Raw genomic sequence first — 20,467 nt, 5'->3', positions numbered from 1 at the left:
ATTATTATTATTATTATCTCTCTCTCTCTCTCTCTCTTTATGTCTATTTCTCTCTTTAGGTCTTGATTTATTTCTTTTTTCCTGATTTCTGGCGCTTTGTCTTTTGTTTATTTATTTGAGTATCTCTTCCTATTTATGTTTCTTTCTCTCTTTATATCTATTTCTCTCTACATGTCTCTTTATTTTTAATGTTACTCCCTCTGCCTTTAAAAAATTATCCCATACAATTGACATAGAGGTAGTGAGAGAGAGAGAGAGTCAGAGAGACAAACAGAGAGAGACAGAGAGAGCGTGTGTGAGAGAAAGACAGAGAGAGAGAGAGAGACAGAGAGAGACAGAGAGAGATTGTGTTTGAGAGAGACAGACAGAGAGACAGACAGAGAAAGAGGAACAGAGAGAGACAGGGAGTGAAAGAGATACAGAGAGCGAGACAGAGAGAGACAGAATGATAGGCAGAGACATTGAGACAGAGAGTGAGACAGAGCTAGAGACAGACAGAGACAGAAAAAGAGATACAGAGAAAGATAGACCGAGACAGACAGAGACAGAGAGAGAGAGAGAAAGATAGACACAGACAGAGAGAGAGAGAGAGAGTCAGTGAACAACAAATAGTTTGTACAATGAGTTTCCAGTATGAAAATATTTATTAAAAAAAAAAAAGATAAATGATAAGTGTCTCATCAACTCATGTCTCTCATCCCTGGCTGGGATATTAACACTGAACTTAACAGATAGCCTGCGACCTGGAGCACTGCGTTTGTTACATACACAGTCAACAGTAATACGACTCAGTCAGGGGTAAAGGGGGGCGCGCTTGCGTGTAGGCCTACAGTGTTTAAACACCGAGTTTACCACGTCTCTGTGTTTAACTACGAAGATGTTTAACCAACAACACAAATCACTGCCTTGAATGTTGGTACATTGGTATCATTGGAATACAGAACCTTGGCTTTACCCTCCCCACCCCCGCCCTTACTTTTATGTCTTGCACTCGTAAAGGTTCGTGCATTAAACGAAAGCTTATTGACGTCTCGTTGCTTTTTGTTTTGCAATAGTCTGAGTAGGCCAGGATGGTTTTCTTGTAATTTTACAGCTAGTTTTACAACTAGTTTTAGAGAGGCAGAGAGAGAGAGAGAGAGAGCGATTAGGAGTGACAGAGAGACTGTGACAAAGAGAGAGAGAGACAAAATGAGTGTGGGAGAGACAGAGAGTATTGACATATAAAACATGAAGACGTTAGTACTAAGTTTTACGTTTCTTTCAACTGGAGGCTAAGCGGCTGCATTCAGTGCCTAAACACAATTTTGGGACAAAACACATTCAGTGCCTAAACACAATTTTGGGACAAAACACATTCAGTGCCTAAACACAATTTTGGGACAAAACACATTCAGTGCCTAAACACAATTTTGGGACAAAACACATTCAGTGCTTAAACACAATTTTGGGACAAAACACATTTAGTGTCTAAACACAATTTTGGGACAAAACACATTCAGTGCCTAAACACAATTTTGGGACAAAACACATTCAGTGCCTAAACACAATTTTGGGACAAAACATATTCAGTGCCTAAACACAATTTTGGGACAAAACACATTCAATGCCTAAACACAATTTTGGGACAAAACACATTCAGTGCCTAAACACAATTTTGGGACAAAACACATTCAGTGCCTAAACACAATTTTGGGACAAAACATATTCAGTGCCTAAACACAATTTTGGGACAAAACATATTCAGTGCCTAAACACAATTTTGGGACAAAACATATTCAGTGCCTAAACACAATTTTGGGACAAAACACATTCAGTGCCTAAACACAATTTTGGGACAAAACATATTCAGTGCCTAAACACAATTTTGGGACAAAACATATTCAGTGCCTAAACACAATTTTGGGACAAAACATATTCAGTGCCTAAACACAATTTTGGGACAAAACACATTCAGTGCCTAAACACAATTTTGGGACAAAACACATTCAGTGCCTAAACACAATTTTGGGACAAAACACATTCAGTGCCTAAACACAATTTTGGGACAAAACACATTCAGTGCCTAAACACAATTTTGGGACAAAACACATTCAGTGCCTAAACACAATTTTGGGACAAAACACATTCAGTGCCTAAACACAATTTTGGGACAAAACACATTCAGTGTCTAAACACAATTTTGGGACAAAACACATTCAGTGTCTAAACACAATTTTGGGACAAAACACATTCAGTGCCTAAACACAATTTTGGGACAAAACACATTCAGTGTCTAAACACAATTTTGGGACAAAACACATTCAGTGCCTAAACACAATTTTGGGACAAAACACATTCAGTGCCTAAACACAATTTTGGGACAAAACACATTCAGTGCCTAAACACAATTTTGGGACAAAATACATTCAGTGTCTAAACACAATTTTGGGACAAAACACATTCAGTGTCTAAACACAATTTTGGGACAAAACACATTCAGTGCCTAAACACAATTTTGGGACAAAACACATTCAGTGTCTAAACACAATTTTGGGACAAAACACATTCAGTGTCTAAACACAATTTTGGGACAAAACACATTCAGTGTCTAAACACAATTTTGGGACAAAACACATTCAGTGCCTAAACACAATTTTGGGACAAAACACATTCAGTGTCTAAACACAATTTTGGGACAAAACACATTCAGTGCCTAAACACAATTTTGGGACAAAACACATTCAGTGTCTAAACACAATTTTGGAACAAAACACATTCAGTGCCTAAACACAATTTTGGGACAAAACACATTCAGTGTCTAATCACAATTTTGGGACTAAAAAAAAACACATAACAGTGCCTAAAAACAATTTTTTGGACTAAACACATAACAGTGCCTTAACATAATTTTGGGACTAAACGCATATCAGTGCCTAAACACAATTCAGTGTCAAAATACAATTTCGATGCTTGGTCGTATGGTTGCGCTATGGACTGTAGTCATGACGGTCCAGGGTTCGAGCCCCGCACGCTTCCATCTGCTGCAGTCCGATTTGTCTTCATCTCTAAAAGAGCAGTGCCTAAAAACAATGTCAAGTAAAAGTGCCTACATCCAGTGCCTAAAACAACGTCAAGAAAAAGTGCCTACTTTCAGTGCCTAAACACAATGTCAAGACAAAGTGCTGGCGATGTCTGAAGCCTCTTCCCACCTGGTGTCCAGTGCTCTGAGGTCCTCCATAAGAGTGTGGCGCCATGCTATACGAAGATATCCCTGTTTGCGCTTTCTCCTATTGGCCTCTATGTCATCGAAAATCTTGGCATGCGTAATTCATTTCGTCGGAGAGCATGTCCTACAAACCTCATGCGACGCTCTGTCACAGCCTCATTAAATGGTCGACTCACAGTTTGGCATAGGATTTTCTGACTCCGTCTCAGCCATCATTGTTGAACCACATTTTGTCTTTTCTCAATGTTGGCAGATGACTTCCATGTCTCACATGCATATGTTGCTGTTGGGATGACGATTGTGTTCAGAAGGTGTATTTTTGTCTCAAGCCCAATGGCTTGGCTTGTCCAAATAGGCCGCAGCCTTTGGAAAATGCTCTCTGCCTTCCTATTCGGCACGCTACGTCACGGTAGGCATTCCCATCGTTAGTTAAAGATGATAATGACAAATGGCATTTTAAGAAATTTCTAGTCCAAATTGTCTAGGTCGCCAGCTGCCTGAGGACCTGCCCTATATGGTATGTAACCCTTATGAGTCATGAGTATAGTCTTAAGGGGGAGGGGGGCAATTACTCTTGCATCATTGTACCATGACATATTATCATTCCCCCCCCCCTCTTTTTTTTCCCCCTCGTACTTCTACTCCAGCATGTTTACGCTGTAGAGTTTTAAAAAAATCGACTTTTCCGCAACTATTTCCCCCAGCAGTTACCGATAACTCCTTAACCCCTGGAGAAAATTACAAGGTAACCAATTCAATTTGTCGCCCTTTGTTTACTGGCCGGCGCATAATGTAAACCGGTTTAAGTGTGAGATGCGCGGTGGACTGTACCTGATGACACCGGTGTCCCCCCGGAATCGTTGTCGGCTCGGAGGTCACCTCGTGCAGGCGCGTTGCGTCTGCGGCTTGTCGGAAAGAATGAGTGTATATGTTTGTGTGTGTGTGCGCGCGCGCGTGCCGACCTAGTTTCGTGAAGATGGCAAAGCAGGCAAGATGGCAGTCATAACGATGATGTCACCCCTAATGCTAAATTTAGCCGCGCGAGACAACGCCATATACAATCTTTACTTTGTTTGTCTATAGCCTATCCTTCCTTGGTGGATAGGGAGGTTTACCGTTGACATAAAACATATGATGTAAAGTCAGAAGTTTAAGATAGTCCTGTGTGGTTATCTGGCCCTGCGCTCTGGGCTGTCATCTCAAAGGTTTCAGCCTCGAACCCCTGCCAGCCGCCAGCAACTCGGGGTAGGATGTAATAATCTTCAGTTCTGAAGGAGCTTCAAAAGCATGTAAAACCGAAAGTAATAGGCTACTTATATTACCTTCATTTCTAGCAATCCTCTTTTTTTTTTTCCTCTTTCTGAATTTTAGACTCATGGCCTAAATACTTGGTCCTGCCATGAACTTATAAGCTAATCTGAAATAAATGCCTCTAGTCTTCCATTATGACCTAAATATTTGTTTTTATTTGGCCTAAATTCTTGGTCTTTTATTTAGTTTTTGACCTAAACAGTTAATCTTCTATTTGAGTTATGGCCTAAATGCTTTGTCTTGTATTCATCTTATGGCCTGAATATTTTAACTTGTGTTTGACTTATGGCCTGAATATTTTGTCTTGTATTTGACTTATGGCCTAAATATTTTGTCTTGTATTTGACTTATGGCCTAAATATTTTGTCTTGTATTTGACTTATGGCCTAAATATTTTGTCTTGTATTTGACTTATGGCCTAAATATATTGTCTTGTATTTGACTTATGGCCTAAATATTTTGTCTTGCATTTGACTTATGGCCTAAATATTTTGTCTTGTATTTGACTTATGGCCTAAATATTTTGTCTTGTATTTGACTTATGGCCTAAATATTTTGTCTTGTATTTGACTTATGGCCTAAATATTTTGTCTTGTATTTGACTTATGGCCTAGATATTTTGTCTTGTATTTGACTTATGGCCTAAATATTTTGTCTTGTTTTTGACTTATGGCCTAAATATTTTGTCTTGTATTTGACTTATGGCCTTAATATTTTGTCTTGTATTTGACTTATGGCCTAGTTTTTTTGTCTTGTATTTGACTTATGTTCTAAATATTTTGTCTTTTATTTGACTTATGGCCTAGATATTTTGTCTTGTATTTAACTTATGGCCTAAATATTTTGTCTTGTATTTGACTTATGGCCTAAATATTTTGTCTTGTATTTGACTTATGGCCTAAATATTTTGTCTTGTATTTGACTTATGGCCTAAATATATTGTCTTGTATTTGACTTATGGCCTAAATATTTTGTCTTGCATTTGACTTATGGCCTAAATATTTTGTCTTGTATTTGACTTATGGCCTAAATATTTTGTCTTGTATTTGACTTATGGCCTAAATATTTTGTCTTGTATTTGACTTATGGCCTAAATATTTTGTCTTGTATTTGACTTATGGCCTAGATATTTTGTCTTGTATTTGACTTATGGCCTAAATATTTTGTCTTGTATTTGACTTATGGCCTAAATATTTTGTCTTGTATTTGACTTATGGCCTTAATATTTTGTCTTGTATTTGACTTATGGCCTAGTTTTTTTGTCTTGTATTTGACTTATGTTCTAAATATTTTGTCTTTTATTTGACTTATGGCCTAGATATTTTGTCTTGTATTTGACTTATGGCCTAAATATTTTGTCTTGTATTTGACTTATGGCCTAAATATTTTGTCTTGTATTTGACTTATGGCCTAAATATTTTGTCTTGTATTTGACTTATGGCCTAGATATTTTGTCTTGTATTTGACTTATGGCCTAAATATTTTGTCTTGTATTTGACTTATGGCCTAGTTTTTTTGTCTTGTATTTGACTTATGTTCTAAATATTTTGTCTTGTATTTGACTTATGGCCTAAATATTTTGTCTTGTATTTGACTTATGGCCTAAATATTTTGTCTTGTATTTGACTTATGGCCTAAATATTGTGTCTTGTATTTGACTTATGGCCTAAATATTTTGTCTTGTATTTGACTTATGGCCTAGATATTTTGTCTTGTATTTGACTTATGTTCTAAATATTTTGTCTTTTATTTGACTTATGGCCTAGATATTTTGTCTTGTATTTGCCTTATGTTCTAAATATTTTGTCTTTTATTTGACTTATGGCCTAGATATTTTGTCTTGTATTTGACAAGCTAGAGACGGGTTTCGAACTTGAGCCCCCTAGATTGGTAGCCAAGTGGCACATGCCTCTCAGCTACATATCGCACAGGATTTTACTTATAAAAAATAGTCCTCGAGTGTGAAATAAGTATTTTATTATGTTTTGTTTTGGCATTAGTGTTGAAAGTATTTTAGCTACATACACTTTACTTTTTAGTCTTATGTCCCGCAGGAGTGTCTCTAAGTTTAGGAACTTCATTATTGGTGTTACTCTGTCTAGTCCAATGTGAGCATTTATTTGTTGTAAATCTCACGACTCTATCTTGCGTCTCTTCTAACTAGTTGCTTTATGTTTTCTTGATTTGAGCGCTTCCAAACAGAAAAAGGCATATTCTAAAATAGTTTGATTTGTAAAATTTGTTTTTATAAAAATTATAATGGCTAAATTCTGTCTTGTATGTTCTTGGAGCTAGTCGGTAGCCATACAGGTTAGTGCTAGCTGCTAGGTTAAGTATTTGTTAAGGCTCCAACGTGGTAGAAGCCAAATATGCCTATTAGTAGATTAATATAAAGTCTAGTAGATTTAAACATTCGATTAACCAGAATTTTTTCTCGGGGATGGGGGAATGGGGCACGGTAATTCTAACACTGATTAGTTATAAAGAGCAAAATAATCGCACTATAAGCTGTATAAAGGAGGTATTGGTTGTTTTTTTTAAGTATATATATATATATATATATATATATATATATATATATATATATATATATATATATATATATATATATATAATTCTCTTCTTCCCTCAACAGTTTGGACGGCAAGAAGAAGTAAAGGAAAGACCACTCTCTTATTTCTGCGGGATAGTCACCCCACGAAAATACAAGAAGGGGGGGGGGGGGGGAGAACAGGTGTTCACAAAATAACAGGGCCGGACCGTTGTGACCAAGAAAGATCACTCTTTTTTTTTATTTCTACATCACGTAAAGAAAGAGGGGTGGGGGGGGGGAGAACAAGTAAGCTACTTATTTTTTTAATTTTTCTTGTTAAAATGCATAGCTTATCAAAACTTCCGATATTCCGCACACCGGATTTAGTAGATATTTATATTTGTATATTTGTAGATAATTTGCCTCCAAGATGGAAATTCTCTAAATCTGAAATGTTCGCATAGAGACAATGAATAATTAAACTGCACTATACTATATAAAATTCAGGTTGATGATTGTAAGTTTAAAAGTTTTCAAAGTCAAGGACGGCAAATGTAAAACCGCTAACATATGTGCCGACTCTGAGACAAAGTGCATTCGAAAGAACTGGTTGAACCCTGGCAAACAGATGACAGACAGACAGCATGAGAAGAAAAGAGGAGAGACAGGCGAGAAAAAAGGGGGGGGGGGAATACAACGAATGCAATTGAAGAATCATTAGCCTTACAATGAAGCCAACATGTCTGGTTTGGTGGCGTAGGAAAGAGGGGGGTGGGAGGGGCTTCATAAGATGTGGAGGTCATTGAGTACAGTCTAGCCCCCCGCCCCCTTTTTTTATTTTCTTTCGCCCCTGTCCCCCTTTGCTCTCACTTAACGATTGTTACTGTCAGTCTAACGCAGCGGTTCTCAACCTTTTAAGCTCGGCGACCCCTTTTTAGAATCCCCCACTCGGCCGCGACCCCCCCTCCCCACACACACAGCAAAACAAGAATAGACAAAAACAATCCATATTTTCGATGGTCTTATGCGACCCCTGGCAAATCGTCAATCGACCCCCAAAGGGGTCGCGACCCACAGGTTGAGAACCCCTGGTCTAACGTGATCTCTTCTCAGGAACTGGAAAAAAAAAAAAAAAGAATAGTTGTTGGAGGAGGGGAGGGGGGAGGTTAAAGGGGTGTCGAGCAGCACCGATGGTTTTAACGGGTGAAGGATGTCATCTAGAGAGATTGGGAATCTTAATTATTGATATTTGTTTCTCGGCCAATGCCGATGTTTTCGGTGGAGTTATCTTTCTTGGCGCCCACAATGGGAAAGGAAGACCCATCTTTTATCAATTGTAGTACTCCTGTAATATAACCCTTAGATCTATCCAATGTAAAGTTTCCTTTTCAGACCTTTGCGATCTATAGAGCATATGATGTTAAGGTCGTCTGTTTCTTTGGCCAACGAATAACGAGCAGGGTGTCATGTGGCCAGCACAACGACCAACCGCCTTTGCTTTCACCAACTGAAGTCAGGTACCCATTAGAGTCGGGTGGACCCAGGGGCGCCCTAAAAATCCGATATTCAAAATCGTAGTCTTTACCGAGATTCGAACCCAAGGACCCTAGGTTCTGAGGCCAAGTGGTTAGCCACTCAGCCACCTCACCTTCTGATTAATCCAAGCCTTGTAACAAAAAATCTTTTGTCGATGAATTTACAGCGTAATCCAAAATTATCACTTTCATAAGACATTCGACAACATCGGATCCTCCCTGGAGGTTTTTTTTTTTTTATTTCTTACACTGTCCAACAATGGGAACAAAAAAAATTGATGACTTTGTCTAGGCGTTATGTAAAAAAAAAAGAAAGAAAGAGAAAGAAAGAAAGGAAACGAAAGAGATAAAGAAAGAGAAAGAGGGAAAGAAAGATAGTTAGATAAATAAATAATAGATAGATAGATCGATTTATAGACAGACAAACAGATAGTAGACATATATGCAGACAGAGAAGTGCTACTATAAGTTAGATAAATAGAGGGAAGCAATGTCAAAAGGACTAACATATTGATTATTGAATGGCATACCTACCGTTTTACAGTTGAGGTGTTAGTGATTCGCTATATATATTTGGAAAAAACGTTGTAGGGATGGTATGATTGGGGCTGCATAATTGCATGTAACAATTCTTATAAGAACTCCTTCTGTATTCATCACCACAACAAAGTGTGCAAGATTAACCAAGTTGTGTCCCCTGCTTCGTATCCTACCTACAGTGTGAAATAACCAATCAGAATATTATAACACTAATAGATCTAGTAGCGTCTTCATAGCACTAGTAAACACGACTACAGATAACATTACAATAGACTTTAAATAGACTAATGTTACCTCAAGGACCACAAAAGTACATTTATTTAATTATAATTTCTTTTTAAAGTAAAAAAAAAAAGCAAAGTTCTCATTTCACACCTTACAATGTATAGGTATTCTGTTTCTTTGGCAGACGGTTAACAATGGTGTCATGTGGCCAGCACAACGACCAAACGCCTCTACTTATCCCTAACTAACGTCAGGTACCCATTAGACTCAAAGACGCCTTAAAGATCCCGAAAGTAAAAATCCCAGGTTTCAACAGGATTCGAACCCCCGACCCATCGGTGTGGATGCCAAGCGCTTCACCACTCAGCCACCGCGCTTTCCTATAATTTCCCTTCAGCCTATCGTTGTTCCGTTACAACAGAGAATTACATTTTTAGACAATTAAACACAAGAATTAATCAGCAGAGACTTTATGTTGATAGGAGTAGACTTTGAAAGCCTTCATTATGTTACGTCACATCCTTTCAAGTACCTTTCACAAAACCTGCACAACAAATGATGACGTAATCTAAACATGTTAGCTCAGCAGTTTCTTTGCTCGCTTGTCCTTCAAGCGGCAATAACCCACTGCTTTCTTTGTCACCACATCTTTCTTCACTTATTGCGGTCTGGGGTTTTGGCTTCCCAGCGGTCAACATAAATGTCCACTGCTGTGAGTGCCCGTTTGATTACCTCCAAACCACGCAGGTGAAGTGGGCCGAATTTATCCCCAGAACCGGGTCACAAAGAGGAAGTTGGTCGTTCGACTGAAGGCGGCCAACATTTACAGTTTCATACACAATTACAAAATAATATGATAACTGGTAGAAATATGAGGATCCTTGAGACGGACCGACGGGTCTGCTGACAGACGAACAGCACAAAAACAGTGCTGGTTTTCCCATATCAATAACGCGCGTTTAACTTTGTTAGTGTTAATTAAATATGTTATGAGGACGAGTTGATTAATTAAAACGGTACCCATTCACTAACTCAGATATTTATCTTATCTTCTTATCTTATATAATATAATATAATAATATTTAAATATTAAAAAAAAAAAGAAACCGCACCTCAACAAAGAGGACTGGCAATCAAGATGTCTGCTATCGCTCTGACGTCATTCCCCAATTCGCGTCATCGCGCTCCACCATTTAACCACAGGGTATGTACATAAAAAGTAGCTAAGGGGTGCAACTCTTGTATCATGCTACGTAACAATCAGGTATCTAAATGGAAGTCACAACAAGGCTGTACATACGATGTGTATATTCAAAAGATATAGATCTAGCTACATCATGTCTTATTCTTTGCAGCTGCCGGGGTAAAATATATAGATCCAGATCTTTGTAGTTCTAAATGTAGTCCTGGAATGCTCTGTCAGCAGACGATTTCGCATACAGAGCAAACAATCAGCCATCTTATCTCGTTCTAAGCGATTCCCTTATGCTGAAGAGATTTCATTACAATGCTGCACTTTTTTTTTCCCCATGACTTTGCGCAACATCAAATAGTTCTATACCAAAAACTGAGGTTTCGAACATGCCGGTAGGTTTAACTTTCGTATGATTACTGAAAGGACTGCCACATTTGGGGGAAATATTTTAAACAAATTATATTTCCTGACTGGTTTCTGAAACAAAGTTCAGATTATATTGAGAATATAAGATTTTATTCATAAGTTATGTCACCTGTTCTAGAATTTAGAAAATTGTGACTTCAACAGTATTTCCATCAACACACTCACACTCATAGAATATAAATGACAAACTATGACTTTTCAGTTTGATTTCCAAACAGTAAGGAGAGGGGTGATTGTCTTAGCTTATAAAGTACAGACGTTACTTCAAAAAAGAAATGATTACTTCCTACGCGTGTTCATATGTCAGTCTGACTCTTTTTTGAAAAACGTCTGTGTTATATAAGATAAGATAAGAAGACTAGTTAACTCCGGTAATTACGTCCGTCAAACAAGCTTGCGTTTTATTTTAAACCCTATAATTTTCGTCCTTAATAAAATATATGATGGAAAATGTCTTCAAATAGACGCGGGGCCATTGAATGCCAAAGATTTAGAACCGCGGAGGGAGGATGCCTCAACCGTTCAAAATTAAGTCGACTAAGTCACACACAGAGACCACAGTTTGTCAATGAGCCACTGGGTGTAATAAGTGCAGGGTCAAGGTCAACCGTCTCTCGTTGTGACATGGCCGACGACCTGGATAGTGTCAACATGCTTGCACCGCCTCCCCCCTTTCCTCTTTCTCTTCCCAACCCCCCCCCCCCCCGTTTGTTTAGGGGTCACCGAGTTCTGTTGGCAACCAAACGATACCGATTGGAGGTTGGTGGTTGACACGTGAGCAGTACGTGATACTCGCTCCGGACAGTCGAAGCGATGATCCAGGGTTTGAACTCTCTGTCCGCTGCGATCCTCTTACCTGTCTACTATCCTGCATGATGTTTTGGGCTAGGGAGTAATAATCTTTTCTGGTCTTGAATTTTGGAATGGAAGTGGGCCGGAATAAAAGAAAAACGTCAAGGGTATAGTAACACAGGCTAACCTCCCCTTTATTTTAACGTTTCGCCTACCTCTATGTAACTTATCATCAAAGGTATGCGCCCTGTCTGTCTCGATGGTCCCGGGTTCAAACCCTGCCCGCCTCTATCCCCCGCCGTCCTTTGGGAGGATAGGATCTAACAAGAAATGTCCGATGGGGATCAATGAAGCAATCGTAGTCTTCGTCTTACATCTTAGACTTAGTATTAATCCTCAATTCTGAAGAAACATCCGAAATATGTGTAAAAAAAAGTATATATATAAACAAACACGCGCTCTAGCGTATTAAAAGCTGGTTGTTAACAGTAACTGTTCTGATATTCTTTCCTATACCTCAAATTTGTTAGGGTCTTTAAGTACAAGTTTCGCAGGACTTTTGTTTTTGCAAAATTCTTAACCGTCACACGCAATATTAACACACAAGATCGTACTTTTCAACTGAGGGCGGGCTGGTTCAGCCTTAGACTAACACTAAGACTAAGACAGCTTTATTGATCCTTACGGAAATTTGTTGTGATTACAAGGACTCTTTTCTCATATATAGACAACACAACAGAAACACACATAAATAGAACGGACACAACATAAAGAGTTCATTTAGCGATTACACACATAAATGATGCATCTTGGTCAGGGTGTGACAAGTCAAAAACTCGCTGTCAGAGTCACTCTAAATTATCACAGCATTAATTATTATTTTTCATTATTTATTTATTTTGTTTTAATTATTTCCCCATCCTACCCCTAAATTATTCACCCGCCACACCTTTTCCGCTCCAGGCTAGGCTTAGTTGACCACCTTGGAGATAGCTAAGGCGCGTCCTTTCATTTATCTGCCCTTGATCGGGGAAAAGTAGACACACAATCTCTTTTGTCTTGCCCGCCGGATGTCTGAAGGACGGTCGCGGTTGACCCCACCTTGGTTTGAATGCAAGCTAATCCTTCTCCCCCCCCCCTTCTCTCACGTCTCTCTTTGATCTAAGAGATTACACGGGTCAACATACCGCGTGATACACCAAGGTGCGTCGCTTGTCGGACTTCACCCACGTGTAAGCTAATTCTTGGCCTTGGACATTTCCGGTGTCCGCCCACACTTTTCAGGCATATATATATAGTAAACCAACTCAAATCACCCTCTCTTTCGCATTCGAGCTGAGCTATCGAGTCTGGACTATATCATTTATTCTCCCTCCTAGAGGAATACCTGGTGGTAAGCCGAACTTAATCACAAGTTCCATCTTAATTACTCTGTGTATATTTCAATTGGATTTTTATCATGTGTATTTTGCTTAGTTCATTTATATTTAATTAGTGCATTGTGTATTTCTCACTGGCGTAAGTAGAAAACATAAACATGTGCTATGTATATATTTTAGTATTGCATTAATCTATTAATGCTACGTTGCTCAATTGATCATTGATGCAACCATGTATATATTTGTACACCTTATTTTATTTCCTTTATCTCGGTTGATCGCCTTGATGATTTTACTATCGCACTAATACTGCGCTTAGAAAGGAGATATGAAGTATCTCCCCTGTAATGAATTATCTCCCCTTTACTCATTTTACTCTAATGAGAGTTACCCCGCTTGAACGGACACACTCTACATTCAAGCACGCTCCTTTGTTCTCGACCCACGGTCGTATGTAAACAAACCATCTGGGTCACTGACCACCGCCCATTTCACCTCCCCCCCCCTTCTTTCTCTATCCACCTGTGTTGTTTATTTGAGATTATTATTTCCCCTTCTATGTACATTCTTATATTATTATTTCCCCTTTTATGTACATTTCTATATTGCTACTATCTGCCATCTATTTTTCCAAATCCCATTTGTCATCATCTCCCCTTGTGCTCTAAAGCAATTTTACCAATCTGACGAATGCACCTCAGTCGAGGGCATCGATAAGATGTATGAGAGACATGTCCTAACTTGTCTTTATTTATCCGCAGCCTCCCTCAGGTGTCTGCCTATTTGTTCGATATCAAGAATCACCTACTATTTATGTGCTCAGTGCTATTCAGCACTGCACTAGCTCACTGACCTGCCCATTTGTTTGTGCTTAGTGCTATCCAGCACTGCACTTTCCTATTGAGTATCATCTACCGCCTGCGGAGATCTACTCAACTCTACCACTTGGCGCTATCGGCATTGCCCGCCTATTCGACGGCCCACCTGCCAAGCTATTAAGGCGACGTCCCTATAGACCAGATCTGTGTGAGACGTCATAGCTACGCCAACCCTCTGCAACTCACTGGACATATCCTGTCAACTACTCTGCCCACGGCAGATCAGCTCTGCCCGCAGTATCCTTGTGCCCACGGTAGCCGGCCACCCGCCCTACTGTGCCCACTACAGATATTAGATTTTGGGGATTGAGACTCCACAAGAACTATATCACCGGCGTCCCTCTATCCGCTAGAGCGCCACCTCCAGCTGCAGAACCTCAAGCCAGGACACAGCCAGCTGCGACACCAACAGGAATACCAGCTAAGTCAGAGGACAAAGTGACATACTCTTATTAGGTGCTACAGTGATGATCAAAATACCTTACTAATTAGAGATAGATGCAAACCCTCCCCCTTTTATTATTATATGTATATTTATGTAAATAAATATCCTTTATTTTAACTTTTGTATCTATCTTTCATTGCTTTGTCTCGTTGCGTGTCTGCTCCCGATTCATATGCTGATAAGTGGGGGTGTGATAGCTTTAAAAATAATCATCCCCTAGACATAAAACGTGCCAAACACACGTCACATTTCCCCACCTGTCACATTTTGGCGAGCCCGTCCGTGGATTTAACCCATCTTTACAGCAGGCACGAACAGGCAGCAATAACTAAATTCCATATCAATATTTTATTTTTTCTAAGAATATTTATAAGTATCATCACTTCGCATTTTCAAGAGTGTCACTTCTGTCATATTTTATATTTTATATTTATTGCATTTTATTTGTAATATTTCATTGCAGGAATTTGTGATTAACATAGGCAGACACCACATTCCTTTAGCACTCTTTCCTATAACCGGCGACTCACTTTCGCTAACCCACTTTCTTTAATTCTAGCTCGACCCTATTATCCATTCTATCTGCCCCTCCACCATCCTAGTACCTCTCATTACCCACCCCTCATCATTATGGCCAGCGGCACTCGCTCCAAGACTGAACCTGACCGCAAGCAGCGGATAGCAGATATCATGGATGAGGCTAAATTGTTTAGCGACGCAGAGCAGAATGAATACATTAAGGGACGACTTGCTGCTCTTGATAGAGAGGAACAGGAAAAACATGCAAGGGAGCATGAGCTAGCAATGAAGGAAAAGGATAATGAAATAGCTATTGCTAGAGAAAGAAAGGAAGCTGAAATAGCCATTGCTAAAGAAGTCACAGAGCGAGAAAGAGAAAAAGAGCAACAAATTACAGCGAGAGAAAAGATAGCCGCGGACAAAGAAAACGAGGCCGCCCGCCACGCTTCTTCTGAGTCTCGCCCAGCTAGCCCAGCATCCCTTCAAAGTGCCTTGAACGGTCTACCCCACATGCCAATGGAGCACTTTGACGACAAGACAGAGAACATCGAAGTTTATCTTGTCCGTTTTGAGGAAGTAGCACGCTTTTACGGTCTGCCAGAGGAGAAATGGTGCTTCCGGTTATCCCAATGCCTCCGAGGCAAAGCCTACGAGGTTTACTCCAAACTTCCCTCCGGCCGGCGAGAGGACTACCCAGCCCTCAAGCAGGCGCTACTCGTCCAGTTCGAGTTGACCGCCGAGGCCTACCACAAAAAGTTCAGAAGTTCCCGCCTCGAACGCAGAGAGACCTACGGTAACCTCTGCGAAAGGCTGGACAAGTACCTTATCAGGTGGCACGCTCTCAGCCAATTGCCAGAGACTTTTGATGGCCTAGCATGCCTCGTACTCTCTGAGCAGCTGTTAGAATGCATGTCCCCAGAGGTCAGAGTTTATGTCAAGGAGCAACAAGCAACTGCACCCGCTGACATAGCTTCCGCCGCTGACCGGTACTTGAACGCCCGAAAGGACTTAAAAGGTAAAGCAACCGCGACAGACCAGCAAACAGACCAACCAACTTCTCCTGCTCAATCCAACCTTGCTCCTAAAACTCCCCAGCACAACCAGGCACCAGGCCGGCAATCAGCCCCTCATAACTACAATAACCGCCCCAACCATCAGTCTCGCTATAACCAGTCCAACTACTCTCAGCGTGACTTACGTCATAGCACGCGTGACAGTAGACCCACTCCACAACGGCAGCAGCAGGCTCCACGGACCCTATCTACGGTGACGCCAGTCTCTCAACCCTCCGCGATCGATCCTTCTGACCAACCGGAGGAGGACACATACTTCGTCTCCACGATGGCCGTGGTTCCTCAACCCACTGCCATTGATCTCGGCCAACCAGAACTCCCCCCAGTGCTCTCTCACCCCATCTCTTCTCCTCCGGGAGTAGAGAACATTCTGGCCAACGGTGTCGAAGTTTTGGGCCTATACGACTCAGGCTGTTCGTTCGGCGCGGTTATCAATAAGACGCTGATTGACCCATCGGATCTCACTGGTGGAACAGTGACAATCCAGTCTATTGACCGTGGCACTCCTCCGCAGGTTCTACCTGTCGCGAGGGTGCACGTGGAGTGCAGATACGTACATGGCACCATTGACGCCGCCGTCATGGACACGCCAGTGTACGACTTCATTCTAGGCTCCAAATATGTCCCTCTTGGAGAAGTCAACAAGCCATACTTCTCTCTGCCCGTCGGTAGATCGACGAAGCAGAAACGTGGCAGCAACCAGCAGGTTGGAAGCCCTGGTCGCCACACTCACCCGCCCGGTCCCGACTCATCAGCCAAGCTCAAACCACACTGCCCTGGCATTGACACTGCTAGGAAGTCACGAGTTAAGTCGGATACCCGCGCTTGTGAAGGTCTACTTGACCCAGGCTACTCAGCCAAAATTAAGCAACATTCCTCTGACATTGACAGTGTCAGAATGCCACGAGGTAAGATGAACCCTTGCTCTCGTGGACTCGCTCCTCTTCATGGCTCCTCAGCCATCATTCAAAATCAACCTTCCCCTGGCATTGATAGTGTCAGGAAGTCACGAGGTAAGCTGCACCCTCGCGCTCGTGAAAACATTTCTCTTAGTGGCTCCTCAGCCACCATTCAATATCAACCTTCCCTTGGCATTAACCGTGTTAGGAAGCCACGATGTAAGCCAGAGTATCGCACTCGTGGGGACGTTCTCAGGCAGAACTCCACATTCTTTATCAGGCCACTCTTCCCTGACATTGATCGTGTCAGACGAAACCGAGGTAAGCTGACCACTCACTCTCGTGAAGAAGCGCCTCACAGCGGCTTCGGAGGTAAGCCCCAACGAGCACACGTGCCTTGGGCACCCCGCCTAAGCCCCAATCACGCTCCCCAATCCGCCCCAGGAAGGAATTACTACTCATCCAATCGCCCAATCTACTCTCCCAAGCAACCCCAAAGGTTTCACCCAGGTGACTCCGTACTCAGGGACGGGAAGTAGACCACGGACAATCTTGGACAGACCCTCCTCCTGGCATGGCTACCCCTATTTTTCAGTTTTTTTTTCTAATGCTGTGATAACAACTGATCTTAAAGTTAGAGTGACATCAGTCTGCTCGCACTTTATGGATCTTTCTGCGATAGATCCATCTTGGCGGCGGCGTATGTGACAAGTCAAAAACTCGCTGTCAGAGTCACTCTAAATTATCACAGCATTAATTATTATTTTTCATTATTTATTTATTTTGTTTTAATTATTTCCCCATCCTACCCCTAAATTATTCACCCGCCACACCTTTTCCGCTCCAGGCTAGGCTTAGTTGACCACCTTGGAGATAGCTAAGGCGCGTCCTTTCATTTATCTGCCCTTGATCGGGGAAAAGTAGACACACAATCTCTTTTGTCTTGCCCGCCGGATGTCTGAAGGACGGTCGCGGTTGACCCCACCTTGGTTTGAATGCAAGCTAATCCTTCTCCCCCCCCCCTTCTCTCACGTCTCTCTTTGATCTAAGAGATTACACGGGTCAACATACCGCGTGATACACCAAGGTGCGTCGCTTGTCGGACTTCACCCACGTGTAAGCTAATTCTTGGCCTTGGACATTTCCGGTGTCCGCCCACACTTTTCAGGCATATATATATAGTAAACCAACTCAAATCACCCTCTCTTTCGCATTCGAGCTGAGCTATCGAGTCTGGACTATATCATTTATTCTCCCTCCTAGAGGAATACCTGGTGGTAAGCCGAACTTAATCACAAGTTCCATCTTAATTACTCTGTGTATATTTCAATTGGATTTTTATCATGTGTATTTTGCTTAGTTCATTTATATTTAATTAGTGCATTGTGTATTTCTCACTGGCGTAAGTAGAAAACATAAACATGTGCTATGTATATATTTTAGTATTGCATTAATCTATTAATGCTACGTTGCTCAATTGATCATTGATGCAACCATGTATATATTTGTACACCTTATTTTATTTCCTTTATCTCGGTTGATCGCCTTGATGATTTTACTATCGCACTAATACTGCGCTTAGAAAGGAGATATGAAGTATCTCCCCTGTAATGAATTATCTCCCCTTTACTCATTTTACTCTAATGAGAGTTACCCCGCTTGAACGGACACACTCTACATTCAAGCACGCTCCTTTGTTCTCGACCCACGGTCGTATGTAAACAAACCATCTGGGTCACTGACCACCGCCCATTTCACCTCCCCCCCCCTTCTTTCTCTATCCACCTGTGTTGTTTATTTGAGATTATTATTTCCCCTTCTATGTACATTCTTATATTATTATTTCCCCTTTTATGTACATTTCTATATTGCTACTATCTGCCATCTATTTTTCCAAATCCCATTTGTCATCATCTCCCCTTGTGCTCTAAAGCAATTTTACCAATCTGACGAATGCACCTCAGTCGAGGGCATCGATAAGATGTATGAGAGACATGTCCTAACTTGTCTTTATTTATCCGCAGCCTCCCTCAGGTGTCTGCCTATTTGTTCGATATCAAGAATCACCTACTATTTATGTGCTCAGTGCTATTCAGCACTGCACTAGCTCACTGACCTGCCCATTTGTTTGTGCTTAGTGCTATCCAGCACTGCACTTTCCTATTGAGTATCATCTACCGCCTGCGGAGATCTACTCAACTCTACCACTTGGCGCTATCGGCATTGCCCGCCTATTCGACGGCCCACCTGCCAAGCTATTAAGGCGACGTCCCTATAGACCAGATCTGTGTGAGACGTCATAGCTACGCCAACCCTCTGCAACTCACTGGACATATCCTGTCAACTACTCTGCCCACGGCAGATCAGCTCTGCCCGCAGTATCCTTGTGCCCACGGTAGCCGGCCACCCGCCCTACTGTGCCCACTACAGATATTAGATTTTGGGGATTGAGACTCCACAAGAACTATATCACCGGCGTCCCTCTATCCGCTAGAGCGCCACCTCCAGCTGCAGAACCTCAAGCCAGGACACAGCCAGCTGCGACACCAACAGGAATACCAGCTAAGTCAGAGGACAAAGTGACATACTCTTATTAGGTGCTACAGTGATGATCAAAATACCTTACTAATTAGAGATAGATGCAAACCCTCCCCCTTTTATTATTATATGTATATTTATGTAAATAAATATCCTTTATTTTAACTTTTGTATCTATCTTTCATTGCTTTGTCTCGTTGCGTGTCTGCTCCCGATTCATATGCTGATAAGTGGGGGTGTGATAGCTTTAAAAATAATCATCCCCTAGACATAAAACGTGCCAAACACACGTCACATTTCCCCACCTGTCACACAGGGGTTCTCAACCTGTGGGTCGCGACCCCTTGGGGGTCGATTGACGATTTGCCAGGGGTCGCCAAAGACCATCGAAAAAATAGATTGTTATTGTCTATGCATCTATTGCTGTATGTGTGTGTGTGGGGGGGTGGGGGGGGGTCGCGGCAAAGTGGTGGATTGTAAAAAGGGGTCGCCGAGCATAAAAGGTTGAGAACCGCTGATCTTGGTCGTTTTCATGTTTACTGATCAACTCAGTGGCGTAGCTAGGGTGGGGAAGGAGGGGGGAGAATTTGAAAATCCCCCCGGGCCCTCAGTTGAGGGGCCCCCAAATGAGTGTTTTTTTACATTGAAAATTTAATATTAAGCAACTGCAGTGGCCCCCAAAGAGGTCACGTCTCCCCCCCCCCCCCGGGCCCCCAAACGATGGAAAATTCCTAGCTACGCCCCTGGATCAACGGCTGGCGTTGATAAAGTCTGACCGAGTAAGGTACGAACGAGTTTTTGTAACGCTCTGTTCTTGTCTTGATTGACAGAAGTCGCCCACTTCGCGACGACTTGACATAGTTATGATGGAGCGGGTGGCTGTTGTCTTCCAAGTTTTTTCCGATTTTTCTAAGACATTTCTGTTCATAAAGTACATTCAAATATAGTAATGTTGTGCGTGTGATTTTTTGATG

At 41.5% G+C, this 20,467-nt stretch overlaps 2 protein-coding genes across 3 annotated transcripts in view; both read left to right on the top strand.

Annotated features, from left to right (window-relative positions):
* The window catches only part of LOC106053581 (1,25-dihydroxyvitamin D(3) 24-hydroxylase, mitochondrial-like), a 156,286-nt gene that overhangs the window by 29,361 nt on the left and 106,458 nt on the right, over window positions 1-20,467 (top strand). The gene's annotated exons all lie outside the window — the stretch shown is intronic.
* On the top strand, window positions 12,590-19,658 carry LOC129927237 (uncharacterized). 2 transcript variants are annotated; one of them, XR_008778866.1, is made up of 2 exons: window positions 12,590-18,232; window positions 18,980-19,658. XR_008778866.1 is itself a non-coding variant. In XM_056035128.1 (2 exons), exon 2 carries the CDS (start codon window positions 15,095-15,097, stop codon window positions 17,492-17,494), a length of 2,400 nt encoding a protein of 799 aa, XP_055891103.1. In that variant the 5' UTR covers window positions 12,590-13,155; window positions 13,903-15,094; the 3' UTR covers window positions 17,495-19,658. The 2 variants fall into 2 exon arrangements, 1 of the variants encoding a protein (XP_055891103.1); XM_056035128.1 differs by having other exon boundaries at window positions 12,590-13,155; window positions 13,903-19,658.

This window comes from Biomphalaria glabrata, chromosome 7, assembly GCF_947242115.1.
Source record: "Biomphalaria glabrata chromosome 7, xgBioGlab47.1, whole genome shotgun sequence".
NCBI classification, from domain to species: domain Eukaryota; kingdom Metazoa; phylum Mollusca; class Gastropoda; family Planorbidae; genus Biomphalaria; species Biomphalaria glabrata.
Note: the sequence above shows the minus strand (reverse complement) of the source record. Positions and strands in the feature narration are given on the sequence as shown.